The sequence below is a fragment of the Mustela erminea genome, chromosome 1 (genome assembly GCF_009829155.1).
Source record: "Mustela erminea isolate mMusErm1 chromosome 1, mMusErm1.Pri, whole genome shotgun sequence".
Classification (NCBI taxonomy): domain Eukaryota; kingdom Metazoa; phylum Chordata; class Mammalia; order Carnivora; family Mustelidae; genus Mustela; species Mustela erminea.
The window spans coordinates 218,476,199-218,502,865 of NC_045614.1; the positions used below are offsets into that span (position 1 = coordinate 218,476,199).

At 66.0% G+C, this 26,667-nt stretch overlaps 1 protein-coding gene across 1 annotated transcript; it reads left to right on the plus strand.

Annotated features, from left to right (window-relative positions):
• The first annotated feature begins 3,652 nt into the window (after window positions 1-3,652).
• PFKL (phosphofructokinase, liver type) lies at window positions 3,653-25,702 on the plus strand. The gene is made up of 22 exons (XM_032356663.1): window positions 3,653-3,963; window positions 7,559-7,632; window positions 10,303-10,380; window positions 12,246-12,435; window positions 13,013-13,178; window positions 13,676-13,720; window positions 13,949-14,057; window positions 15,213-15,308; window positions 16,141-16,233; window positions 17,506-17,631; window positions 18,379-18,443; window positions 18,910-18,973; window positions 20,083-20,229; window positions 20,619-20,689; window positions 21,164-21,251; window positions 21,979-22,131; window positions 23,471-23,635; window positions 23,889-23,950; window positions 24,177-24,288; window positions 24,776-24,875; window positions 24,970-25,075; window positions 25,287-25,702. Exons 1-22 carry the CDS (start codon window positions 3,879-3,881, stop codon window positions 25,432-25,434), a joined length of 2,343 nt encoding a protein of 780 aa, XP_032212554.1. The 5' UTR covers window positions 3,653-3,878; the 3' UTR covers window positions 25,435-25,702.
• Window positions 25,703-26,667: the final 965 nt, after the last annotated feature.

Consider the following 26,667-nt stretch of genomic DNA (forward strand, 5'->3'; position numbering starts at 1 on the left):
GGGGAAACAATTCAAGAACTTGCCCCCGGCGGAAAACACACAACGGCACTGGGAGGCTGCAACGTGTGCCCAGCACAGCTGCGGGAAGCAGACCCACTGACACACCTCTTGGTGGACTTCTGCAACCGCTGGGAAAGGAAGATTCTACAGGCTTCTGGAGAGAGGATATTGGGTGGTGTGCAAATGGTGAGGAATTGGTAGTGACTTTGACTTCTCAATAGCAACACTGGAAGCCATAGAACAATGGAATGAACATACCTCTGCGATTCTATGGCAAGATGCTTTCTAACTAAAATTCTATATGCAGCAGATGTCCATGCGGGCATCAGGATAGAGCAACGTCAATTCAAACACATGCAGAGCCTCCCAAAATGGCTCCATGAGTGCTTCAACAGCAATATTCTAGAGCACTTTCCCCACCCAGATCTGGGAACTGGTGGAGGTGAGATGCACAAAGGACGCTGGTGGGGACAGAGGTCCTAAGATGACAGGTGCACACCTGATGGTGATGGCAGTATCCACACGGGCAGCGGGCTCCGGGCACCGTCTGAGGGCTGTCCCCAGCCAGACGTTGTCCCTGCCGTTGTTCCGTCTTCATAGTCTGATGGCAGACAGCCAGGTGACTGGCCCCGATTGTTATCTGGCCCGAATTGGCTTCACTGTGACCAATGAGCCTCCTTTTCTCCTCTGTGATTACAGGACGTATATATTTATCCTGTGTCTCCCACACTCCTGACATAAGAGCTTCTAAAACCCTGGGGATTTCCCGCTGTATAGGGCTGAGAGGAGCACCTTGTGTTATTCAGAGCAAGCCCCTTTCAACCACACCTGAGGGTATGTCAGTGAGATGACTCTTGGGGGCTGGGGGACTGGTCACCAGAACAAACCAGTGATCAGAGAGTGGGAGCTCTGAGCCACCCCCAACCTCAGAGAGAGTCAAGGGACTGAGGTTGAACTGGTTACAAACGGCTGGCAACTTAATCCATCGTTCTAACAGGACGGAACCCCATCAAAATCCTAAACACAGGGGTTTGGCATGCTCCCGGGTCGGTGAACACACTCACCTGCCACCACGAGGACAGAGAGCTTCTGTACTTGGGACCCTTCCGGTCCTTGCCCTCTGGACCTCTTCACCTGGCTGTCCCTCTGCAGCCTTTATCATACCCTTTATAATAAATCAGTAAGGAAAGTTCTTCCCTGAGTTCTGCGAGCTGTGCTAGCACATTATCAATCCTGAGCGGGGGAGTGGTGGGAACACCCCCAAATGTGGCCAAGTCGGACAGAAGTGTGGGGGACCTGCAGCCCCACTACTGTGACTGGCAGCTGAGGTCGAGGCGGTCCTGTGGGGCTGAGCCCTGAACCTGTGGAGTCAGACCCTGACTGGGTAATTAGAGTCAGAATTGAATTAAATCGTTGCACACCCAGCTGGTGTTGGAGAATTGGTTGGTGTGGGGAACACATCCGGGCACTTGATGTCAGAAAACATTCAATGTTTTCTCTATAGTTGGGGCATGAGTTTGATCATCTGAGAGCCAGAGGGGGCCCTCAGTTTGCTTGGCAGCAGGACAAACCAGCCCAGTCCTCAATTATATGCCTGCCTGATGTCTAGGACCTGCCCACACCATAGCCCGGCTGGCTTGCCTCCCAGAAAGGGACTGGTGGCGGCTTTAAAACATGTCGGCACATTCTTTGATACCCATTTGTTCAAGAAGGGGAGCTTCATTCCTCTCCCCTTGAGTGCAGGCCGAACCGAGCTTCTTGTTTCTAGTGAGTAGAATGTGCTAGAAGAGCCATGGGTGACTCCTGAGGTTGGGTCATGAAAAGCACCGTGGCTTTCCCCTTGGATGGCATTCTCTGGGGGAAGCCAGCCCCATGTTTGAGGACATGGAAGCGGAGCAGTGCCATCGCAGGAGCAGCCCCTCCTGCCCCGTTCGGGCCCGCGGATGATGCAGCCACCCTCACGGGAGATCTGAACCAGAACCACCCCGTGGAGCTGCTCTCCAAGCCCTGGCTCTCGGAAGCCATGAGATCGTAAAGCGGTATCACTTTACAGTCCTCCGAGTTTCAGGGTACTTGGTTACGAAGGTCTCCCTGAGAGCCGGCAGCTGTCGGGGGGACAGGCGGACTGTGGCCCAGGGACCATTCCAGCTCTGCAAGAGCCTCAATCCAGTAGTGGCTCCAGTGGCCTTTCCTTGCCCAGTGATCTTTGTGTTTGCCACTTGTAGCTTTGCACCGCGTAACCATGCATTTTTAAGCTCATACACAAGCCCACAGACACATACGTAAAACTAGAAGAAAAGCAAGAAAATGGTGAAAGAAAATATCATCATATTGGCTATCCTGGAGGGCACCTCGGCGTCCGGCTCACACTCTCTACCCTGGACACCGTGCCTGCTGCGTTCGAACTTTCTGCAGGTAAACAAGATGTGCGGTCTGTCCACCCTCTCCTCATCCCCGGCCCCCTGCCCCTTGCCAGTCCCCAGACCTGCTCTTTCTCAATATCCCACACAATGGAATGATTTTGTTTTGTTTTGTTTTGTTTTTTGGGTAAAAAAACATTTTAAATGTTGTTAGTTACCTTCTTTATTCATTATTATCATTATCATTTGTGATAAAAATCTTTAGCGTTAGTTTTTTTTTTTTTTTTAAGATTTTATTTGTTTATCGGGAGGAGGCATGCACAGGGGTGGGGAGAGGCGCAGAGGGGGAGGTAGAGGGAAAGCCCCGCAAGCAGACTCCAAGCTGAGCCCAGAGCCTGCCGTGGGGCTCAGCCCTGCCCCGCTGAGATCCCGACCTGAGCTAAAACCGAGATTGGATGCTGGGCCCACTGTGCCACGAGGCACCCGGGCGTGGGCTTCAAGGGTACGGTGCAGAATTGTGAGCAAGTGCCCGTAGGACCGCAGCTCTCCAGGACTCCTCCTGCGGATCGGACCCCTGCCCGCCCTTTGACCAATACCTCCCGGTTTCTCCTACCGCAAGGATGGAATCTTTACAGGCCAACCTTTTATCAGAACGTAACACAGATAAGGAACACGCACAGAGCAGACACCCCTTGTCACCACTGCACTCAGGAAATGCAATGTTCCCTGTGTCCCAAGACTCCTCGTGGCTAACTGGGCCTTTCCAATCGCCAGTCCTGGGTCAGGGCTCCTACAGGGTGGGTCCCCCCTTTGGGGGTCTCTACTCACAAGAGGGTAGGAAGGTGCCACCACGACTGACCCAGGGACCACGTAAGGTAGAGACCATTGTCCTGACGCCACAGGACGGTGTGCAAGTTTTCCAAGGGTCCCACGGATGTTCACTGAAGCAGGAATGAACGCGTGAAGCCTGGTTTGGCGCTTCCTCCCGGCACCCTAACTGAGCACCGCGGCTCTCCGTGGCCCCCGCTGAAGCCTGAAGGCCCTTCCTGGCTGCCTGAACAGGACGGAGGGGAACTTGGGCGCCTGCCACCAACTTCTTGAAAAGCAAAGTTAACGCAGACCCGGCCTAGACCTGCAAATACTTCGCAGGACCTGGCAGGGGCGGACGGTCTGTAACGCGAGCTTGGCGGCAGGTGGGGTTAGCCCCCGGACTCGCGGCGCGGCAGGTGGGGTTAGCCCCCGGACTCGCGGCGCCGCCTGTGCGTCCGCCGCCGCGTTTCTAAATTGAAACAACGCGGCCGGGTCGCTCCGAGGTCGTAGAACCCCTCGCGGTGGCGGTGCCGCCCGGTGTCGTCCAAGCGGGGCCCGGAACCGCCTCGCGGCCGCCCTCTCCGCCCCTGCCCGCGCCCCCGGCCGGTGACCTCACACGTGGCGCGGGGCGGGGACAGCGGCGCGGGGCGGGCCCGGCGACAGTGCGCGGCCCCGGCAAGAGCGAGCGCGGCCCGTCTCGGCGCCGCCATGGCCACCGTGGACCTGGAGAAGCTGCGAATGTCCGGGGCCGGCAAGGCCATCGGCGTGCTGACCAGCGGCGGAGATGCGCAAGGTGGGCGGGGGCGCGGGCGCTTGGCCGGGCGGGGGGACACTGCGGGGGGGTCTGCCTGTCCCTCGGCCCCTCCAGGCGCCCCCGCCCCCCTCGGCCGCGATCCGGGGGGCGCGCGGCGGCCTGCGCTCCAGCCTGCGCCCCCGGTGCCGCTCATCCTGGCCCCGTGCGGGTCCCCCTGTCGGCGCCGGCGCCCTCCCGGCTCCCCGCCGGCGCGCTCGAGCAGCCGGCGGACGTGCCGCCCGCCACGACCTCCGCGCCCCGCCCCCGGCCGCCGGGGGTGTGTCTGCGCGGCCGCGGTGGCCCGGGACGCGCGCGGGTGGCGGCGTCACTCCGGCGCCCTCGCCCCACCCCCCCGGCCGGCCGCCCGCCCCTCGCCCCTCTTGCCGGGCCGCACGTGCCAGGACCCCGTTTCCTGGAGCTCACGATGCGCGGAGGTGCCCGGCACTGGGCAGGTCCCCCACCCGCAGGCCCGGGAGCCCCGCTCTTCCTGGTTCGCACCCGCTACCCGGGGCGGTCGTGCTTCCCCGAACCTCCGGCGCTGCACCCCTTCCCTCTCCTCCTCCACCCCGGCTGGCGGGGCTGGGGCTGGCAGGCGCACCCAGAACAGCCCTTCTGTCTGGGGCCTCGGTGGGGACGCGGGCTGGATCGGGGGAGGTGCGCTGGGTGGGGTTTGGGGAATTTTCCGTGCTCAGACGTGCTCACTCCCTTTGTACAGGGGAAGCCAGCGGTCCTGGTGGCCTGCTCCGTCGGGGGGGGGGGTCCCCACGCAGGGGCTTGGTCTGGTCCTGAGTGCTGCTCTCCAGTGCCTCTGGCCTGGGGGGCCGCTGCGGCACCGGACTTGCTCAGCCCGCACAGCCCCACTGCACACCCTGACCCCTGCACCCTGCACCCCCGGGTGACCTCAGGTAACCGAAAGGGAGACCCCTGCAGGGATGGGCCGGGCCTGCCTCCGTCCAGACTCATCTCTCCGCTTCTCTTTGAGGCCCCCGGCTCCCCATTCCTCCTCGGGAAGCAGGGAAGAGGTGGGAGGAGGAGGCCTTCAGGAGCCCAGAAGGGCGGGGTTAGCCGCTGTCCGGTGCTGCCCTGCACAGGGGCCATCTTGCAATTTGCCCCCAGCCCTCTGGGCCTGGCACGGCTGGCGGTGGGAGGAGGGTCCGGGAGGAAGGGCGCTGCCAGCCCGGACAGGTGGGCCACGTGAGAGCAGAGCCTGTGTGAGTGGCAGGAGCTGTCTGATGCGGAGCCAGGGCAGCCGTGGCCTTGGAGGGAAGCTGCAGGGCCTAGCTGGTGTCCTGGGGGACAGCGGAGCCTTGCGGAGTGTAATTCCTGAACCCAGTCCGTGGGTGCAGGCCCTGGGCTGGCTCGCCCTCTTGCCAGCTCCGCCCCCACGATCTGGCCCAGATGGTGGGTTCTCGGTTTAGGGGTCCCAAAGGCCGAGCTCACAGGGACCTGGTGACGCGTGCCGGTGTAGGTGCCCGGCTGACAGCAGTACGGGGAGTGGGGACTTTGGGGTGCACTTCCCGGAGGCTACATTCTGCCGTTGTTGGAGTGCGGGAAAAGCACCTCCTCGTGCAGGGAGGGCCCCGTCATGGTTGGGCCGTGACCTGCGTGCTGACTTGACCCAAGTGCGTCCCTTGGGGCCATGGTTTCGCCTTCTGGAAACGGGAGGGGGCGAGAGCATCCTTGGCTGGTGGAGGGAAGGTGGCCGGGGAGGACTTGGTGCCCAAGTAACGAGAAGACTAAGAAAGAGTGGGACCTGCCCCCCGCTTCTCCCCCAGGTCCCCGCAGATGGGACTTAGCTCGCTTGCCCACCCCGCTGCTTCCCACCGCGCGTCTTCTCAGCCCACAATTAAAGTTGTTCCCTGAGCCCAGTGTCACCGTGTGACCGCCACTTTCTCACACATTCGTTTTCTGGGGCCGAGGAGGAAAGATCGCGTGAGGACGTGGAGTTCAGGCAGAGGTGTGGTTGCTGTCTCTGCGCCCATTGCAGGGTCGAGGGTCGAGGGTCCTGGGGTGGTCTGGCAGCTGCGGCTTTCTCTGGCTCGGGCTCGCTCTTCCTTTCCTGACCCCGCCCGGGGCCTGGGGCCTGTGGCTGCCGCCTAGGGTTTATTTTGAGAAAGAAAAGCAGATTAAAGGGAAGTCAAAAGGCTCTTTTAAGAAGCAGCTTACAGTGAGGCTGTGAACAAGGGAAGCCAGGCCTCGGGCCGCGTGCCCCAGCAGCTGGCCCGGTGCCGTTCAGTCCTGCTCTGAAAATCACACCGGCCCTAACGCGGTCTGCACCGGGAGCAGGAGCTCGGGGCCGCCACTCTCCAGGGCCCCAGACAAGCGCACCGCAGGCTCGGGAGATGATCATGACTTCAGGGGTGGCCTGCCCGGTGGCACACACAGCTGGGGGCCACCAGAGAGACCTCCAGTCCCACGGTGGGCGTCGGTCCCTGGCCCCTGCCCTCCCACCCCACAGCCCCCCCCCCCCCCCCCCCCCGCCACCTCCCGGGCCAGAGCTGGGGCTTGGACCTTGAGCTCACCGTGGGCCCAAAAGGACCTCGCCCTGAGTTGGGAGAGAGTGGGAAGCCTGGGCTGGCGTGGGTCTGGGGGCTGCGGTGGGGCAGGGGGGATTTCCTGCCCTCTCCTCTCCCTTGCCACCCCCACCTCCGGCTGGGAGCTGGGCTCCTGCCTCGGGGTCATTCTCTGCTTCTCCCCCTCGGGGGATCGTGAGACACGACGATTCCTGTAGAAATAAGATTCTCTTGCTAAAGTCAAGAGCGTAAGTGGCGAGTGTGGCCAGCTCAGGTCCCGGGTGGCCTGTGTGCTCTGTCCCCCGCGATGTCTTGGGTGCCCCTGCCCCTGGAACCCCTGGCATTGGACCTCAGCTGTAGGACTCTTGGCTGCTGGGTGGGGACGAGGAGGGTCGGGCTGCCACTGCTTTATCCGAGGGGCTCCCGCAGGCCCCCTGCCCTCCCTCTGGGACTCGGTCTTCTCTGTAGAACGGGGAGAGTGGGCAGCGTCCCGTCTGCTCTCCTGGGAGCCCGTGCCGGGAGCCTGCACGTGGGCGGGGCTGTGTGCTGGGCTCCCGCTCAGGTGCTCCACGCAGCCCTGTGACCTGCCCTGTCCCCCCGGGCCCTGCCTTCTAGGCTGCGGACCTGAGAGACTTGTGTAACCAGGGCAGGGGCCTAGAGTCGTCACGTCGGGGCCCCAGGTGGAGCGCACATGCGGTGAGGGACCCTGGAAGCCACGTGCAGGACGCCGGAGCAAGAGGCCCTGCCTGCCTACCCCAGCTCAGGGGGACCAGAGGGCAGGGGCTCAGGGGTGGGAGTGGGGGGCTGCCGAGTGGCCTGTGTGGGAGTGGATGCGGCCATGAAGGGTCCAGAACGTTCACACTCACCTGGTCCCTGGCTTGGGTTCTCCTGCTTTAACCCCAGGGGCCCCTTCTTTCTGATGCTCTGGAGCTCAGAGCCCGCCGGTGGTTCACCTGCGCCTGGCCAGCCCCCCCGCGGTGGGACCTCGAACTCCCAGCTCGGTGCCCCCCGAGATGCAGGGGGGTCCCGGGTCCCGACCTGTGTGTGCCTCCGCTGATGGGTGTTGCCCCGACCTCTCGCAGGTATGAACGCGGCTGTCAGAGCTGTGACGCGCATGGGCATTTACGTGGGAGCCAAAGTCTTCCTCATCTACGAGGTAAGGCGTGGGGTGGCTCTCGGACCCCCACGAGGGTCTGGGCCAGCTGTGCGCCGGGGCCAGCGTGTCGGGGGGAGGACGGGCCCCTGACCATGGCTCACGATTCAGAGCAGGGATGGGGCCGTGGAGGCCGGTCACGACATGATGGATGGGGAGGGGCTGGGCCCCGGCTCTGGGGTGCAGGTGTCGGGCCCACCCTGGGTGCTTGTGGGGAGGGCCATGGCCCTTGAGGTGCAGGATGGGGGGAGGCTGGGGGGAGGCTGTGGCCCTCGGAGGCCCGGGACCTCATCCCCACTCGTCTTTCTAGCCCCGGCCTCGGACCCCGGCCCTCCTGCCCCCTTCAGCACGCACGGGGCAGACGGTGTCCCGAGTCCCCGTAGTGACAGAGGAGCGCGCCGGCGCTCTCGCTCTGTCGTGTTCCGGCTGATGCTGCCCCTTTGCCTTGCCCCCACCCCAGCCCCATCCCTGTCTCGGTTTGAGGCTCACCCTCCAGCCTGCGGGTGCCCACGGCCACACGGGGCACCGGCTCGCACACGGAATGTTGCCTTGTGGTTTTTGGCTGTTGTGTTACTTTGTTTTCACTTTTTACATAAACTGTAATGAGTTTCCTGGCCTCCCTCCCCTGCCTTTGGGCTGCTGGTGCAGATGTCTGGGGGTGTCTGAGTCCGAGAACCAGCGAGCAGGTGGGCAGGCCTCCCTCTGCGGACCAGGCTGGCAGAGTCTCAGGAGCTGGGCGGTGGGGGGCCCACACCAGTAATGGTCTAGAACCTTCTAGGGGACAGGGAAGAGTCTCCAGGGACTGGCAGTTTCCATGGACAGGGAGGGCTGGGTCCTGCCCGGGCTCCCCGAGCCTGTGTACATGGGACAGGTGCGTCTTCCCTTCCGTGAGCGTGGCCTCTGTTTCTTCGGCTAAGTGGGGATGTTTGGGCACATAAGCTCTTGCAACATGGTGAGTGATGGCACGTTTCACAGTCCTGAAACCCGGAAGGTCGGAATTGGCCCAGGAGCCAACACCGGACCTCGGGGCTCAGAGGTGACACAGGGAGCTGCGCAGGGCTGGGCCTGCGTGAGGGCTGGAGAGGGTGGAGGGTTGGGGGCAGAGGGGCAGGGTGACACAGTGGGTAGAGGTATGCAGAGACATTCTAGAAGTTTCCAAGGCTAGACTGACCCCAGCTGAGCGGCCCAGCCACAGCCGTGTCTCCGGGGACGCAGGGTGCACAGTGGGGCAGGGGCCGGCACCGAGCTTGGGCTCTGCGCCCAGTTCTGGGCTTCCGCGGGCGGAGAGCTGCCTGTTTGCGGCTGCCTGCCCCAGGCAGTGCTAGCTGTGGGTTTTCAGGTCGTTTTCTTGCTTTTTTTGGTACCTGGGTTGGGGGGGAGGGGCTGGCTTCTGTCCTAGCGGCAGAAAATTCCGGAGGGAGATGGGGGGAGGGGAGGGAGGGGGACGGGGAGGGTCCTGACCTAACCTAAGTGGAAGAAAGCAGCCTGGTGGTCCCTCAGGTCCCCTTGTGGCCCTGAGAGCCTTGTCCAGTTCTGGTTCTTGGCGGTGGGCTCCCGACCCCACCCCCAGCGCCAGGAGTGGGAGGCCCCTGCAAGCCCGGGCGACGGACAGCAAGGGTGAACCGGCCCGAGGGGAGGAGGCACAGTGAGGAGCAGATGTGCAGAGCCAAACTGGGCTCCCGCCCCAGGCAGGACAGTGGCTCGTTCCCTGTGTCCGTGGTGGGGCCCAGAGGGCCGCAGGGAGGAGGCGGCCCTGCTGCTTGCAGCGTGGTGGTGCCGTGTCTTTCCACTGTTCATAAATGCACATGACCTGTGTCCAGACCCTGTAAAAAAACCCTGCAGTTCGGGAAGGGCTGGGCCGTGTGGCGGGGAAATGGGCAAGAAGCTGGAACCCACCTCCTCCCAGAGGCCGTCCAGGTAGCTGATGTCCCGGGGAATCCCAGTACAGCCACCGCAGGCACTGCCACAGCATCGGAATGGAGCCTGGCATGGCCCAGCGCTGCGGGGCAAGTGCCCGACCCCCGGCCTCTTCGCCGCTTGGCGGGGCGGTGGCCGTGAGCGCACAGGGCGGTGCAGCGACCGCGGAGCATCACTCGGACACAGCTACGACCTGTGTGTGTCCCTAGCAGCAGCATTTGTAAATCTCGAGCTGGAGACCGCCCGCATGGCCCCCGCCGTGGACAGATCACAAGCCCATGGGACTGTGGGCTGACCAGGGCACAGCAGCGGCCACACACCCCTGCACGTGGCTTGTGGGCCTCTCAGACCCCGGGCTGAGCCAGACACAAGGAGCAGACCCTCGGGCTGTCTTTCGTGCGGCCTGTCGGTAGTCCTAGGAGGCAGGACAGCAGCGTCCTCGGTGGGAGGCTCCTGGGCAGAGGGATGCTGGGTGCTGGGCCGGTTACATTTCTGGTCTCGGTGACTCGGCGCACGTGGCCCCGGAGCTCTTTAAGCCGGCCACCTGCCAGCCTCTGTCGCGTGTCCGCTCTGTAGGAAATAGGCTCGCCAACCCTGCAGAAGGTCTTCTGGAAGGGCCAGTGGGGGGCCCTGGGCTTGGGGAGCCTCGGCGGCCAGGACCTTCCAGTCAGATGGGGTCTGGGGAGGATGTTCTGGGCCCTGCTCCCTGCCGGCGGTGCTGTGCGCGCTGGGCTCATGCCTGTCCCCCGGTTCCAGGGCTATGAGGGCCTCGTGGAAGGCGGTGAGAACATCAAGCAGGCCGACTGGCTCAGCGTCTCCAACATCATTCAGCTGGTAAGGCTTGCGCGGGGCGGCCCTGTGGTGCCCAAGGGCGTGTGCTCTGTGCACACCCACACGTGCACACGTGCAGAAACGCACACGAACACCGTCCCGCAGCGGGCGGGCTCCAGGCTGACCTGGCCAGCGGCTGCTCCAGGGTGCTGGGGACAGGATGGCTCTGGAAGGTCCCTGCTCCGAGATCGCTCTGGGTCTTCAGCGAAGGGTGGGGATGGAGGACAGGCCCCGCTGGGAAAGGTGCGCCACGGCCCCCGAGCGGCCTCTGCCACCCTCCAGCTCCGGCTCCTCCCCTGGCTCATCATGCCAGGCTTCCCGGGCACCGAGGCAGCGGGCAAGCCGGCGTCTACAATGACACGGACAGAGCACCCCGCTTGGGCCGGGGATCCTGAGCAGAGGTGGTCTTGGGACCTCATCCGCCCCCAGAGCCGGGTTGTGTGGGCACTTGTCACCTGTTTGTCCCGCCAGTGGCAGATGCCTGTGTGCTCAGGTGGCAGGTGGCCGGTCATCGCCGTGAGCCACCAGGCGGTCAGCAAGGGCGGTGGGGGGGCCAAGAGCCAGACCCTGGTGCCGAGCACGGCCCACCCCTCCTGCCCAGGGCGGGCGTTCCGATGGAGCTCGCTCCCCCAGGTGCCCGTGGGGGCCACTTTGTCGTCCTTGTTGTGGTCAGTCCGTGGGGACGTGGATGAGCCTCCTTCTGGGGCTTCACCAGACACCGGCCCTCTGCCAGCCCGGCTGTGTCCTGGGCTGGGGCTGTGGCTTGGTCGTAGACCTTGTCCTCCACCCCAGGGGTCTAGGGAGGGCGTCCCGTAGGCCTTAGACCCCGATCGGGCCATTTACTCTGCCCTAACCCCGTGTGTGAGGACGCCCATGGCCTCTGTTCTGAGCGAGTGGCCCTGGGGACGGGGCTTTAGGCCGAGCACTAAGCTGGGCTGTGGAGCAGCGTCGAAGATAAGGCAGGGGGAGGGGGGAGCCCAGAGCACAGAGGCGGGGGGCAGGGGGATCGAGGGAGGAGGGGACAGAGGGGCAGGACAGAGAAGGAGGGACAGGAGGGGACAGATGGGCAGAGGGGGCCAGAGGGGCTCCTGGGAGGAAAGCTGAGCATTTGCAGGGGCCGCTGGGAGGCGCTTTGCCATCCCTGTCTCTGCCGGAGGCACCCGGGGGCAGAGGAAGGATTTGGTCTTTGCCTCCAGGGCAGTGCTGCTCCGCCAGCCCCTGTAAGTCTGGGGCCCAGGCCGGCCTGGTGGGTCTCACAAGCCCGTGGTAGGACACGGGGCACCCTGCTGTCCGGATCTGGCCGGAACACAGTGGGCTCGCAGGTGCGTGCCCTGAGCCACATCCCGGGGGTGCCCCTGACCCAAGCCGGCCGGGGTTGCGCTGATGGAGACATGCTTTTGCAGCTGACGGAGCTCCTTGCGTTTGTGGCTGCGGTGTGTGCGCGTGCGCGTCTGTCTGCGTCTCTGCGTGTGCACACCTACATCTCTGCGTGTCTGCGTCTCTGTGCACACGTGTGTCTGTGTGCACACTTGCATCTCTGCGTGTCTGTGCACGTGTGTGTGTGGTTGTGTGTGGTTGTGTGTGCACATCTGTGTCTCTGTGTGCGTCTGTGTATGCATGTGCGCGTGTCAGATTTCGGAGACTTCCCTCCCCACCACCTTGAATGTGTGGAGCCTGGCATGTAGCTTGCTTCTCCGGGTCATGAGAGCAGGGAGGACCCTGGGAGGTGGGGCCTCTGCCCTGGCTTCCAGAGAAGCCCTTGGACTCGTCCGTCTCTCCTGGTTCTGCGAGATCCAGCAACCCCTCGCTGCCTGTCCTGGGGTCCCCCGGTGTCCCCGCGCACCCCAAGGGCTGTGTCGTCTGTGCAGGGCGGCACCATCATCGGCAGTGCGCGCTGCAAGGCCTTCACCACTCGGGAGGGCCGGCGGGCGGCGGCTTACAACCTGGTGCAGCGCGGCATCACCAACCTGTGCGTCATCGGTGGCGACGGCAGCCTCACGGGCGCCAACATCTTCCGCAACGAGTGGGGCAGCCTGCTGGAGGAGCTGGTGGCAGCAGGTGGGTCTGGGGCCCGGCACGGAGCGGCCGGGGTTGCGGGAACAGGCGGGATGAGGCCATGAGCCTGTGAATCTGCGGGAGGTGTCTCGCTGCTGGCGGGGAGCGGTGGGCCCGGCGCAGCCCAAGGTCAGGGCATTGCGGGCCTTCTGGCCACTAGTGAGGACGTCTGTGTGTGAGCCCAAGGCCTCTGGGGACGCAGCGCTGGGGATCTGCAGGCAGCGCCTGTGCTTCTGGGCATGGACAGCCATTTCCCGGTGACACCCTGGGCTGTGTATACATGGCCTGTCCATAACTGCTGCCCGGACGTGGGTTCCGGACCTTGTCAGCTTGAGGATGTGGAGCCCCAAGATTGCCGGTCCGATGTTGACTTAGCCCTTCTGGGTCCTGGAGAGCAGGGATGCCGTCTCCTAGCCTCCCCGGGAGGCCTCTCAGGCCCAGCCTCTGCCGTTCACCGCCACACCCCTGCTACAGGACCCGGGGACTAGGCGGGGGACCTGCGCGGGATGGGGGGCCCTGCGGCTGGGGGGCTAGGTGTGGGTGCCCCGGGGCCGGGGCCTCAGGCTGGCCGCTTGCCCAGGCAAGATCTCGGAGAGCACGGCGCAGACGTACTCACACCTGAGCATCGCGGGGCTGGTGGGCTCCATCGACAACGACTTCTGCGGCACCGACATGACCATCGGCACAGACTCGGCCCTGCACCGCATCATGGAGGTCATCGACGCCATCACCACCACGGCCCAGAGGTGAGCGAGGCCGTGCACCCCCTCCCCTCGGGGCAGGCGGCTCCGGGGCTGAGGCTGCAGTTCTGCAGGGTCCGCGGGGGCCCCAGCTTTGCATGTGGTCTCTGTGAGGCTGCCTGGCGACCCTGGGGTGGGGTGCACCCCTCGGGGGCGTGCAGACTCCTGGCCAGGGACAGTCAGGCCCAGGGAAGGTGAGGGGCCCAGCGCAGTGAGGGCAGATCTGTGGAAACCAGCCCAGAGGCGGGCGAACTCAGGCATGGGTGGCCTTTAGGAAGAGACCCAGCCGCCCTGGGTGTGGGAGGGGCCATCTGTCCTTGGGCTGCTTCTGAGTCTGCTGGGTCGCTGGGGCATTTCTAGGGGAGGGCTGGGGCAGTGGGCAGCGTGGCCGTGGGCAGCGTGGCCCTGCTCCTGTGCCCCGCGGCCGTTTCTGCGGGGCCGGGCCGTGCTCGCAGCTCACTGTGGCGCGTACGGACGCCATCCACCCTGTTCTGTGTCCACAGCCACCAGAGGACCTTTGTGCTGGAGGTGATGGGACGGCACTGTGGGTAAGGGGGCTGCCGCGGTTCGCGGGGGATGGGCTGCTGGGGAGCAGGAGTCGGGGTGAGGCGCGTAGCAGGTGCTGGCTTCCTGCCCGAGGGGTGAGAGTTCGAGGCGTGATGAGTCTGGGGGCTGGATGAGGCTCCGAGCTGTACCTCCCCGGGCCCGGGGTTTGGACCGTGGTGCTGGGCTATACCCGGCCACCCACGGCAGCGCCCAACCCTCCGCTCTCCTAGGTACCTGGCCCTGGTGTCCGCCCTGGCCTCGGGGGCCGACTGGCTGTTCATCCCGGAGGCTCCACCTGAGGACGGCTGGGAGTACTTGATGTGTGAGCGGCTGGGTGAGGTGAGTGACTGTCCTGTCCCGGAGGGTCCCTCCACGAGCCCTGTGTCAGCACAGGGCCGGTGTCCCCAGGGCACGTCCCCGGGTAGAGAAGGCAGAGGAGGATAAAGCTTGGGACACTGTGCCAGGCTCCGCTTTTTGGGGTCAGTGCTGACATGGGGAGGGAGCGGGTCACGGTCGTGCTGGCTTCCTGGGGGTCGTGGCCACTGAGCCTGGGCCAGGGGAGGTGGCCTTCTGAAGACGGGTGGACGGGACACGGGCAGTGACCCCAGCGGTGAGGCCCCAAGCAGGCTGTCGGGGCAGGAGAGGGCGGAGAGGCGGCTGGGGGCTGAGGCCTGGTCCGGGGAACAAGCGGAGTATTTGGGAGTATCTGGGCCCCTTGGGATGGAGTCGGGGTGCCAATGCGGAGCGGGTAGACCCTTGCCCTGTGGACGCCCAAGGTGTCCAACCTAGGTTGGCCCCTCAGCCAGCCCGGGGCTCAGTGGTGCCCAGGAGGGCCCCAAGGTGGGGAGGGCGCCTTCAGATCAAGGGGCTGTGGTCGGGACTTGAGGCAGGGGGACCCCTGAAGTAGAGCCGTGAAGTTCACACTCAGGCAGGGGCTGTGCCCCAGGGTGAGCACCGAGGCTGCCCGGGGGCGTGGCCCTGTCTTCAGTTCCGGCGCCCTTGGAGAGACGGGTGGGCCCGGGGCGGCGCTCCGTGTCCCTTCCCCACGGATGGGGGCGGCGTCCGTCCCGTCCACTGCCCACGCTGCCCGCCACTGTGCTGCATCTCTCCCCAGTCCCAGTGAGGCCCAGGGCAGGGCCTGGCCAAAGGCCCATGTTCTGTCCGTGCGTGGAGTCCTTTCCTTCAGCGGGGCCCGTGGCCTTGATCCTGCGGAGTGGGGCTCAGTAGCATGGTCCCTGGCTGACCTTGGCCTCGGCTCCCTCACTGCGAACGCGGGGCCGGGCCTTTCCGGCTCCCGGCTCTGAGGGCGCCCCCCTCCCCTGCTGTCCCCAACCCCCCGCTCCCCTGCCTTTCCCCACCCCCAGGAGGCCCCCCACCCCGGCTGGTGTGGACTGCGGGCCCCGGAGCGTGGACCCCAGGGACGGCGTGGGTTGCTGCGGGTCAGGGGCCGGCGTCTGAGGGTGACGGCCGGGCCCCGGGGCCTCTCTGCTGCAGACGCGGAGCCGGGGGTCCCGACTCAACATCATCATCATCGCCGAGGGCGCCATCGACCGCCACGGGAAGCCCATCTCCTCCCGCTACGTGAAGGACGTGAGTTTTGGCGGGGGGGGTTGGGTGACGTGGGCTGGGTGAGGCCTCGGTGGGGGTGGCCCCCTTATCTGCAGTCCTCAAGGGCTCTAGCTGGGGCCCGCGGACAGAGCGTGCTTCCTCGTTCCCAACGATAGCCAGATGTGGGGCGGGCATGCCAGGGGCTCCCTGAGTCGGCTGGCCCCCGAGGCCGAGGGGCCCCACATCTGCTGGGAGCCCCCACCCAGCTTCTCTTCTCCGATCAGAACGTGTTCCCTGCAGGGCAGGTCCACCCCCATCCCAGAGGCCAAGTCCTGGCCCCCAGCAACATCCCTGTGACCGGGCCCTTGCCCCTGCTGGCCCTTTGGTGACCATGACCCCCACCGAGTGCAGGACTCAACAGCCAAAAAACTGACTCTGGAGGGGGGAGGGCCTTCCGTATGACCTCCAGCCACCCGCTACACCCTGCCCCAGGGCCCTGGTCCCCGGTCTGCTGAGTGGGCACAGGCCCCAGGAGCCTCTGTGCTCCCTTTCATGGGCCGTCCAGCTTCTGTGTCCCCACCGAGTCTGCGCTCAGGGCCCAGAGCCATAGGCCTGGGGGAGCCTGACCTGAGGGGCTAGACCATGGCCACAGGCTGCGCGGACACGGCCACACACACCCACAAGGGAAACGCCGACGGTCACACGGCGGCTGTACACACAAACTCACACTGTGGGAACGGAGCTGGCACTGCGGGGACCCCGGGGGCACGGACACCCCGACATCCCTGAGGATGGGGAGCGGCTCGGACCGGGGCTGGGGGCCTGTGGGGCGGGCACTGACCCCGAGGACCCCCTCCTCTCTCCCGATGAGCAGCTGGTGGTCCAGAGGCTGGGCTTTGACACGCGTGTGACTGTGCTAGGCCACGTGCAGAGGGGAGGGACCCCTTCGGCGTTCGACCGCATCCTGGTAGGTGGGGCTGGGCTCTGGCCCTGGGTGTGCGCGGTGGGCGAGTGTGGTGGGCACGTCCTTGCCGCTGCTGGTCTCAGGGACCGAGGCGTGGCCCCTCCGTTTCTCTCTGTGGTGAGCAATGTGGGCCTGGGGTCCCATCCCCACCCCATACCTCAGCAACCTTGGTGCCAGCCCCCCCGCGGTGGCACTTGGCAGGTCTCTAGGAAGGGAGGGGGTGCACAGGGGCAAGGCGCATGGCTCAGCCCTGCTAGGGTCTGATGTCGGGTGGTCTAAGCCCGGCACCATAGCTCCTAGGGTCTGGGGGAGGCCCTGGGGGTGCAGAGGCCTGGACTGCGGCCTGAACGCCGTCGCTGTCCTGATCCCTGCTGGGTTCCCCGGTCCTCTGCCAAGTGGGAATCCTGTGCCACCAAATGGGGACAGGGTCAGGGGCCCAGAAAGGCCCCATGGATGGTAAAGTGCCCACCTATGGGGGCTGATCACCCTGGGCCTGGGGCCCGCGGCGAGCTGCACCTGCCTTCCCCGGGAGGCCCCGGTGTGGTGTCTCCCTGCCGCCACCCCCCCAGTCAGTCCCACACGGAGCAGCAGGGACACTGACCCACCTGGCTGGGCACTTTCTGCCCCCGCCCCCCGACCACGTGAGACTGCAGGGGTGAGGTCAGGAGAGCCCCCTGAGGGTTTCCGGACGGCAGGGCTGCCCTTCCACCGAGCCTGGGGGCAGGGATGGGAACGGCTCCGGGTCTCCCGTCCGCCCCGCAAGAGAACGGATGGGGCTGCCGGTGTGGAGGGGCCGGTGGCAGACACGAGACGCCTGGGTCAGTCTGGGGGCAGGTCGAGCAGTAGCATTTTGTGCTGCTCCTGAGCCCCTGCCCCCAGGGCCACCCCTGCACACAGTGGGCGGCACCGGCGGCGAGGAGCCCGAGCTCGGGGACCCCGATTCCCCCTAGTGAGCTGCCCCAGCTTCCGTCAGGCTGTGCCTGTTGGGGGGGCCGAGCCTTCCTCGTAGGGCTGTCCGAGCCCCCGGAGGGGCTCTTGTGAGTGGTGGTAGCGTGAGGTCAGTTCCGGTACCACCTGTTCTAGAAGCTTTGACCGTGTGTGTGTGTGTGTGTGTGTGTGTGTGTGTGTGTGTGTGTCGGGGGCAGGGCCCTGAGGCTGAGGGCGCAGAGACCTGGGGTGCATGGTGTGGGCCCAGAGCCGAGAAGGGTCATGTGCACATGGCTTGTTGGGGGGGGTGCCCCTGCTTGAGAGCCGCCCGCCCCTGTCCCCGCTCAGAGCAGCAAGATGGGCATGGAGGCCGTCATGGCGCTGCTGGAGGCCACGCCGGACACGCAGGCCTGCGTGGTCAGCCTGTCGGGGAACCAGTCCGTGCGGCTGCCCCTCATGGAGTGTGTGCAGGTGGTAAGTACTGGTCTGCCCGGGGCGGGCCAGGCGGGGAGACCCAGGGAGATGCCCTGCTCTGCGCTGCCGGCCCCCTTGCCCACAGCCCCCCTGGTCCTCCCCGGGAACTCTGAGGGGCCCCCACCCAGCGGGCCCAGGCCCAGGCCCCTCCCCACCCCGTCGCCCTCAGGGTCCTGCTGCTGCTGTCACCTGCGGCCCCCTCCTGTCCTGGCCGCAGTCCTCGGGTCGGAGAGGGGGGCGGGAGCATGTCCCCGAGGTGGGACGAGCCCGAGAGAGGAATGGGAGCTGCAGAGCAGGGGTGGCGGGGTCGTGAGTCTCCTGGAGCTTCCTCCCTGGCCTGACCTGGGCTGGGTAGGGGAGGGGGTTTGGGGTAGGCTGGCAGTGGGGGCAGTGGGTGGCCAGAGCCACTGTGTGAACTCTGCAGACGTTGGGGGGACACTTGGTGAGGCTTGGGGGGGGGCAGAGGGAGTGGGGACGCTGGCCCTGGTCTGCAGGTGGCAGGAGAGTCCCGGGGGCCTGGCGGGGCCCCAGGGAGCTGAGGGACGGGGAAGACCTGGGGGCCACCTGGTCTCAGCCGGCTCTCCCGACTGCGGCCTTGACAGTGACCATGGCCCGGCAGGTGCAGGACAGGCCACCGAGTGGGGCGGGCACCGTGCGTGTGCGTGTGCACGTGTGTGTGTGCACGTGTGTGTGTGCGTGTGCGTGTGCGCCAGCCGCCTCCAGCCTGTGCTTCTCGTCCCTGTTAAGACAAAGGAGGTGCAAAAGGCCATGGACGAGAAGAGGTTCGATGAGGCCATCCAGCTCCGCGGCAGGTGAGGGCCTCGCGGGGCCTGGAGCCGGAGTGGCTGTCTGGTCGCCGGGCCCACCGCACACCCCTGCATGGCTCGCACATGGCTGTGCCTGCAGAGGTGAAGCTGCGCGTCTCTCCCGAGACTCTTCCTGCTGAGCGTGTGGCCAAGCAGTGTGGAGTGGAACAGCAGGAATGGAGGCTCAGCGGTCTCTGCGACTGGGAAGCAGACAGGCCGTGGGGTGGACGGGAGCTGCCTGCAGGGCAGAGGAGAGAGGGCGGCCCGGGTGGGGTCTGTCCATAGAAGGAGGTGGTGGGGGCAGGCCTGGAGGGGCTGGGGCGAACTGGACCTTTAGCTCTGACTTCCCTGGCCGCGCCTCCTGCCGGCTCCGAGCCGCCCACCCCGCCCGGCTGGGTGCAGGGCGCCTGCTTGGCTGAGGGGTGAGGCCGAGGGCTGCGGGCTGCGCGGCGCAGACTGGCTTCCTTTGCAGGAGCTTTGAGAACAACTGGAACATTTACAAGCTGCTTGCGCACCAGAAACTCTCCAAAGAGAAGGTGAGCTCACTCACCGCCGCCGCTTCCGCGAGCCTGGCCCGCTGCTGGGGTCTGCCCCGGCTCTGCCTGTGGGTTGGGGTCCACCCTGGGGGCCCGTGTGCCCACGCCTGTCTGGGTTCTGAGCTGTGAGCCGAGAGGCTTGACCAGCAGGTCCCAGACAGCCGGTGTCTGGGCCTGGAGGTGACCTCGGCCGCTTGCTTAGCCAACAGCTGAAGGAAGTTAAGTCAGGTCCGGGGGTTTAAGTCAGGACAGAAGGGATCTAGCACTTACGTTCTAAAATAGCTAATAGTCTCATGGTGTGGGCTTTCTCCAAAACGTGTTCTGATGCCTCGGGGACGAGGAAGGGGTCCCGTGGAGACCGTCCTAGACCATGGGATCCCGGCCCCCATTCGTCCCGGGGCTGGTCAGGGAGGGATCGGCTGCACCTACGCTCCAGCCGAGTGGTCTCCCCGCCTGGAACCGCTGCAGGGGGACCGAGTCTGGGCGGCAGGGCTGTGTTCCCAGGACCCACAAGAGCCACACTGCCTGGAGAGCCGCTGGCCGGCCACATGTGGCCATGGAGCACTAGGGACGCGGTGCCCGGCGGGGTGGGCTGTGCGTGCCTGGCATGTGCCACACTCCGGGCACACGGTCAGGAAGCTGGCCGCTGGGAGTTGGTTGAGGTGACATTGGTTCGTCAGGTTAAGCCAACCGTGCTCCTAAAGCTAGTGTCACCTGCTTCTTCGCACTTTTAACGTGGCTCCTGGAAAACTTCCATGACGTCCATGGCCGCCTTTGCTGTGCGTCTGTGCTGCTCGCCCTGCGCATGGGGCACCGGCTGCCCTGAGCCCAGAGTGGGGGGTGATGGCTGGAAGCTTCTAGATAGGCTCTGATGCTGGCTGGTGCCTGCACCGCTGTCCCCCACTGCCGCGCTTGGCTGGGAGCCCCCACAGTCCCACGGAGGCCGGTAGCTGCGGTCCAGCGGGTCCCCTCACCACGCTGGGTCTGGCCCTGAGGCTTGCGAGACCCAGGCCCGGTGCCGGGAGCCGCGCTCTTGCTGACCTCTGTCTGGCTCCGCCAGTTCCTCCCCAGCCCTGTGCTCACCTTCCTGTCCCCTCTCCTTCTCGAAGACCAACTTCTCTCTGGCCATCCTGAACGTGGGCGCCCCGGCGGCCGGCATGAACGCGGCGGTGCGCTCGGCCGTGCGGTCCGGCATCTCCCAGGGCCACACGGTGTATGTCGTGCACGATGGCTTCGAGGGACTGGCCAAGGGTCAGGTAGGTGTGGCCGTGCGGGCGCGGTGGCATGTGTGTGAGTCGTGTGACCGCCCCCAGCTTGCTCACAGCGAACAAGGACTGTGCCTTGCGAACAAGGCACAAAGTCAGGGTGATGGCCCCGGTCGGGTCCCTGAAGAAGGCAGCGGGGAAGGTCCTCGGGAGAGGGTTAGCTCCCCCGGTGGGGCCCCAGACCGCGTCTGGTCCTCGGGAGAGGGTTAGCTCCCCCGGTGGGGCCCCAGACCACGTCTGGCCTGCAGTGCCCTACTCAGTGCCTGGCACAGCGCGCTGGTCCCGCGTGGATGGGCTCGCACTGAGCATGGGCCGGTCGCCTGAGGAGGAAGGGTGCCCGGCCTGTCCCCTGAGGCTGCACCTCCCCCGCTTCCCCGCAGGTGCAAGAAGTGAGTTGGCACGACGTGGCCGGCTGGCTGGGCCGGGGCGGCTCCATGCTGGGGACCAAGAGGTGAGCTGCTGGCTGAGGGCCCGGGCTCCCTGGCCACCGTGGGCAGCTGGGGGAGGGAAACGCAGACAGCAGGCTCGGTCAGGGGAGGGGACGCCCGCCCCGTGGCCGGGAACTGAGTCCCGACTTCTGGCTGGTGGACCTCCTGCCTACCCCTTCGTGGCTGAGAGCTGACCGAGGTCACCTGTGCAGGGAGAGCTGCCCGGGTGGCCCTGCGCCCGTGGAGGACATCCCGTCGGGCAGGAAGTGGACTCCGGGGGGCAGGAGACGAGGGCCGTCCCCTCCCCCCGAGCAGGGGCTCGGGCCTCTTTGTCCCACTGTGGGCCCCACACAGTGGGACAAAGAGGTGCCGAGCCTCTTCACCTCCAAGTGGGGACACAACATGTTGCCCGCGGTCGCCCGTGGTCGGCTGCCGCGTTGGCGGGTCCTCGTAGCCTGCGTGTGGTGCCATGTTCGTCTGGTTTTCGTGCGCCGCAGGACGCTGCCCAAGAGCTACCTGGAGAAGATCGTGGAGAACATCCGCGCCCACAACATCCACGCCCTGCTGGTCATCGGCGGCTTCGAGGTGAGGGCCGCGGCGGGGCACCAGCTCGGGGCGGGGACGCCGGAGGGTTGTCCCTGCCGGAAGCCCCGCGTGCGGGGAAGTCCACGGGCCAGCCGCAGGCACGGGGCCACGGGCACGGGGTTCAGAGTCGGCTTCACGATGTGCAGATTGACGCGGGCACCGGGTGCTGGTTGGGGGGGGGCGGGCGGGGGAAGGAGGGGAGTGGCAGGGGAGGCGCAGCAGCTCCTGGTCGGGGGGCGGCCCGGGGTGCCGAGCCCCATGGCCCCCTCGCCCGTTCCCCCTCCCTGCTGTGGCCTTGCCCCGCCTGTGAGCTGGGGTCCCTCGTGCAGCTCCCGGGCGGGGTTCTGAGCATCTCAGCTGCCTGCTGGGGGACCCGGTGCTCAGGCTCTCTGTAAACGACGCCTGTTCTTGCCCTTTCCTGGAGTGGCCCCAGTCCCCTGCCATCGGCACCAGGTGGATGGGGCCACAGCAGGGCGGGTACCTTCTTCCTGTCCTTGAGGTCCAGCTTCCCTGGCTGACGGCCGCACAGCTGGCTGGGTGGGGTGCGCCTGGTCGGGGCCCTGGGGGTGGGAGCAGGTGGGTCCCGCGCCCCCATCCCAGGCACACGGTGGGTCAGCTGGGTGGGAGGGCCAGGGACACCCGGCCCGGGAGCCCACCTGCCCCTTGCGGCCGCAGCCCAGCCTCACGGGCATCCCTGAGCCCCTGGCGCCCGCCCGTGCACCCCCAGGCCTACGAGGGCGTGCTGCAGCTGGTGGAGGCCCGTGGGCGCTACGAGGAGCTGTGCATTGTCATGTGCGTGGTCCCCGCCACCATCAGCAACAACGTCCCTGGCACCGACTTCAGCCTGGGCTCCGACACCGCGGTCAACGCTGCCATGGAGGTAAGACGCTGCCTCCCCTATCCCCCGCGTGGGTGGGACGCAGGAGGACACGGCGTGGCCCTGGGAGGGAGGGGCGGCAGGAAGGAAGGCCTCGTGGGTGGCCCGCAGGTCTGTGGCTCGAGGCCCTGGGGGGTCAGGGCCAGAACCCCCTGGGCGGGGCTGATGCCCGTGGGGAGGGGGCCGTGGTCCTGTCCCGTGAACAGCCACACGTGGGTGTGGGAGAGCCCAGGCCCCTGGTTGGGATGTGGGAGGGTGTTTGCCTGCCTGGAGCTCCATGGGGGCCTCCCCGGACTCTCACCCCATCCATGACCCTCCATGAGCCCGCTGGGGTCAGCACCTGTATGTGGGGGCGTCTTGGGCTGAGCCGAGCGGCTCCTGTGTGATACTACAGTCAGGAGAAGAGAGAACAAACTAGTCTACAGGGTCCGCTGACCCAGGGACCCCACGATCTTCACCTCACACCCTGCCATCTCTCCGCCGTGGGCTGCCCGCGGCTCCTTACCAGCACCTGACACGGTCCTGTTTTCTTTGCCTCCATGACGGCAAGAATGGCATTCTGTTTAATTTAGAGCTCTGATTTCGGGTGAAGGTGAACTTTTTTCTCTGTTTATTACCCGTTGGAAGATTTTATGGAAAAATTACCTTTTCCTGTTTTTTGCCCATTTTCCTCTTGCTGAGATTTTTATTTGTAAATGCTCTTTACATATGTAGGCTATCGATTCTTTGGCAAACATGAGAGCATTTTCCTCCACTTTGCTGGTTGTCTCTTACTTGGGGTTTAAACTCATGGTTCAGCCCCCAGTCACCTGCTGGTCTCTTACTTGGGGTTGAAGCTCGTGGTTCACCTGCTGGTTTCTCTTTTCTCAGATTTTTTATGTTACAATTTCCTTTTCAAACTCTGAAACTTTTGGGTAAGAATTATCCTATGTCACATCGTTGTTGGCACCTACAGAATGTGGGCATCGTGTCACTTGGTCCCCTGTTCCCACAACCTTGTGGCGGCTGGGGTGCGGGTCCCCTGTTCCTGTGGCCCCACGGTTCCGCTGACCGCTAAGCAAGGGAAGGCCGGGTGTTTCCCAGGCCCAACGTCAGAGCCTTTTAGCCGCACCCCGGCAGCACCCAGCACCCAGCAGGTGCTGCTGACTCTCCTGTCTCGCTGCGGGCACAGTGGCCCTGGCTGAGGACCCTGCTTCAGACGGCCCTGTGGAGAGTGTGTGGGAGGGCTGTGACCCCCGGGCACGGCGGGGCACGGGGCCATCCTGGCTTCCGCCCCTCCACAGTGCACTCTGGGGAGCGCCCTGGGGCCCCGGGGAAGGCCCTGACCGCCCCCATCCTCCAGAGCTGTGACCGCATCAAGCAGTCGGCCTCGGGGACCAAGCGCCGCGTGTTCATCGTGGAGACCATGGGCGGCTACTGCGGCTACCTGGCCACGGTGACCGGCATCGCGGTGGGCGCCGACGCTGCCTACGTCTTCGAGGACCCTTTCAACATCCAAGACTTGAAAGTGAGCTGAGCCCCCAGCCCATCTCCCGCAGCGGACCCCGCAGTGGGGCTGGGTGGGGTTCTGCAGACCCACGCAGCCCCCCTCACCCTGTGTCTACTCTGTGGCCGCCGTGGCCTCCTGGCCCAGCCCTGTTCCTGGGGCCCTGCCAGCAGCTGCAGGCCTCCCACGGCCCCGGCCACACAAGCTCCAGGACGGTCCCCGGCCACACGGCGGCCAATTCCCTGCTCACCCTTCACGTCCCCCGTCCGCTCAGGCCAACGTGGAACACATGACGGAGAAGATGAAGACCGACATCCAGCGGGGCCTCGTGCTGCGGTGAGGCTGCTGCGGGCGGGGGTCCGGGCGGGAGGGGGTCTGCCCGAGCCACGGTGGGCTTCGCGACGGGGCTGCGGAGGGGCCGCTGGGCAGAGCCGGGCCGGACCGGCCTCGCCGGGGGCGCCGTGCCCTCTCCCAGAACTGGTCTGTGGCCCGGCAGGGGGTCAGTGTCTGGGACCAGACCCCGGCCGCCTCCCGCGTAACTCGGGCCGGGCCCCTCCTTCAGAAACGAGAAGTGCCACGAACACTACACCACCGAGTTTCTGTACAACCTGTACTCCTCGGAGGGCAAGGGCGTGTTTGACTGTAGGACCAACGTCCTGGGCCACCTGCAGCAGGTACGGGCCGGGGGCGCGGCTCCGGGCTTGGCCTCCTCCCGGGGGGCATGGCAGGGTGCGGGCCCTTCCTTGTTCACGGCCTCACGTGGCGCCCTGGTCGCAGGCCACAGGCCGCTTCCCGCGCGTGCCCGGATCCCTCGGTGCAGTGAGGGGGGCGAGGCGCCCGTCCCCCGAGTCCTTAGTGCTGAGAAGGGGCCGGCCCGGTCCCCTCCCTCCGGGGGGCCTGCCAGCAGCCCGAGCTGTGGGCTCCCAGCCCACGTGGGGGCCCCCCTCTCCGGGGGGCTACGCACTCGCCGGGGGTAGGCCCCCAAAGGCCGCCCAGCTGGGGGAGCCTGCCAGCCCCTGGAGGTGGTTCTCGGGCCGGATTCGGGGGGAGAATGAGGGAGCAGATGAGAAATGGGGTGCAGCGTGGTGGGGCTCCCCTGGCATCACGGTGGGGCCGGGCTGCTGGCAGTGCCCACCTGTCTCGTCCCCACTGCGTTTCCAGGGCGGGGCCCCGACCCCCTTTGACCGGAACTATGGGACCAAGCTTGGGGTGAAGGCCATGCTCTGGATGTCGGAGAAGCTGCGGGCCGTCTACCGCAATGGTGCGTGGCGGGACGGGGTGGCGGCCCTGGGCCCGACCTTGCCCTCTGCCAGGACCCAGGGTTCAGGGCCACCAACCAGAGCCTGTGTCCCCAGGGCGGGTGTTTGCCAACGCCCCGGACTCGGCCTGCGTCATCGGCCTGCGGAAGAAGGCAGTGGCCTTCAGCCCCGTCACCGAGCTCAAGAAGGACACGGACTTTGAGTGAGCGCCTCAGAGACAGTGGGGGGCGGCCCTGACCCCGCAGGTGGCCCCGTCCCCGTGCCCGGGCCCACCCCTGTGCCCCCCTCGCCCAGCCGGCCTGTCCCGGGAGCAGATGCGGGAGGGATGGGGGCGGCCGTGCTCTGGGGCCGGGTCCCGCGGGGGCTGCCGTCCTGCTGTGGCCCCTGAGCCCCACCCCCCCGCCCCCCCGCAGGCACCGCATGCCCCGGGAGCAGTGGTGGCTGAACCTGCGGCTGATGCTGAAGATGCTGGCCCACTACCGCATCAGCATGGCGGACTACGTGTCCGGGGAGCTGGAGCACGTCACGCGCCGCAGCCTCAGCATCGACAAGGGCTTCTGAGGCCGCCTGTCCTTCCTCCCGGGAGCCTGCGGGCGGCGGCGGGCGGGGGCTGCGGCCTTCTTGGCCCTGGCTGTGCCCCTGCTGTCCGCCAGGCTCTCTGACAGCACTGAGGCCCCTGGATGCCCACCTTCTGGTCTAGGGGGGCGTAGGGGCACCCGTGCGGGGTCACCGCTCCCCGTGGGCCTCGCTGGGCCAGCTGTGTGCGCTGGGCACCATGCAGCGCAGAGCTTGCCACTTTTTCTAGAAATAAAATCCCCCTGACTGTGGAGTGCGGCCGGTCTCTGGGGAGCGGGCCCTGTGGAACCCTCCGGGAGGGTGGGCCTCTGGTGGGAGTCCCCAGCCTGTGCACCCAGGCCTGGCCTCCCCCAGTCCGGGAAGGGTTTCTGAGCCTGGGTCCGGGCCCTGAGTCTGACCTGGGACAGTCGCCCCCACTGCCTAGACTGGGGTCTCAGAAACAGCCCGAGATCCTGGGGTGAGCGGCTGATCTGAGAGAGTCCCACAGGGAGATCCTGGGGCCTGGGGGACAGGGGAGGCTGTCAGAAATGTCACGGGGAGCCGAGGGCCCATCCACCGCAAGCTCAGGGAACAGCACGAGCCTTGCTGTCCAGTGTGCCGGCACCAGGGTCCCCAGGAGGCTGAGCTGGCTCTCGGGGGCACCCCTGGCCCTCCTGAGCTTCCTGCACAACCACTTCTGTTCACCGCGGTTGGGGGGACACAGGGCCGGGCTGCTCCTGGTCCGCACTCCTGCCTCAGCACCTGCAGAGTCTCGGGGACGGGGTGCTGGTACCCATGAGCAGGGAGCCCTTGGCCTTAGGGGGTCACAGGCTCCATCGGGGGCTCCTGGCGGGGGGGTCTCCTGGTTGAGCCTAGGGACCAGACTGAGGCCCTCTGTCTCTCCAGCTGTCTTCACGTCCCCAGGACTTTGGCAGGATGCCTTGGTCACTCTGGGAGCAGCAGGCTTGGTGGGGGCCAGGCCAGGGGACCATGCCCTCCTCACGGGGCGGGGGGGGGGCCCTGAGCCTAAAAGCCTCCAGGTCTACTCTGCCTAGGATGAGCGTGGGCGCTCCTGGGGCAGGCCGAGGAGGGGACAGTTCCCCAAGGAAGGGTCCCAAGTGTCTGACCCTCGAGAGACCAGGGACCAGTTCCTGGGTCCCAGAAACTTGAGTATGCCCCTGCATGAGTGCGTGTGTGCGCCTCTGTGGCCACACACATAAGCACGTGTGAGTGTGTATG

What these genes read in the sequence shown, in the direction of transcription:
- PFKL (XM_032356663.1), top strand. Translation starts at nt 3,879, where the DNA reads ATGGCCACCGTGGACCTGGAGAAGCTGCGAATGTCCGGGGCCGGCAAG. An exon ending in AGAAACTCTCCAAAGAGAAG is followed by an intron (nt 18,974 to 20,082) that starts GTGAGCTCACTC and finishes TCCTTCTCGAAG; the next exon opens with ACCAACTTCTCTCTGGCCAT. An exon ending in CGGTCAACGCTGCCATGGAG is followed by an intron (nt 22,132 to 23,470) that starts GTAAGACGCTGC and finishes CCCATCCTCCAG; the next exon opens with AGCTGTGACCGCATCAAGCA.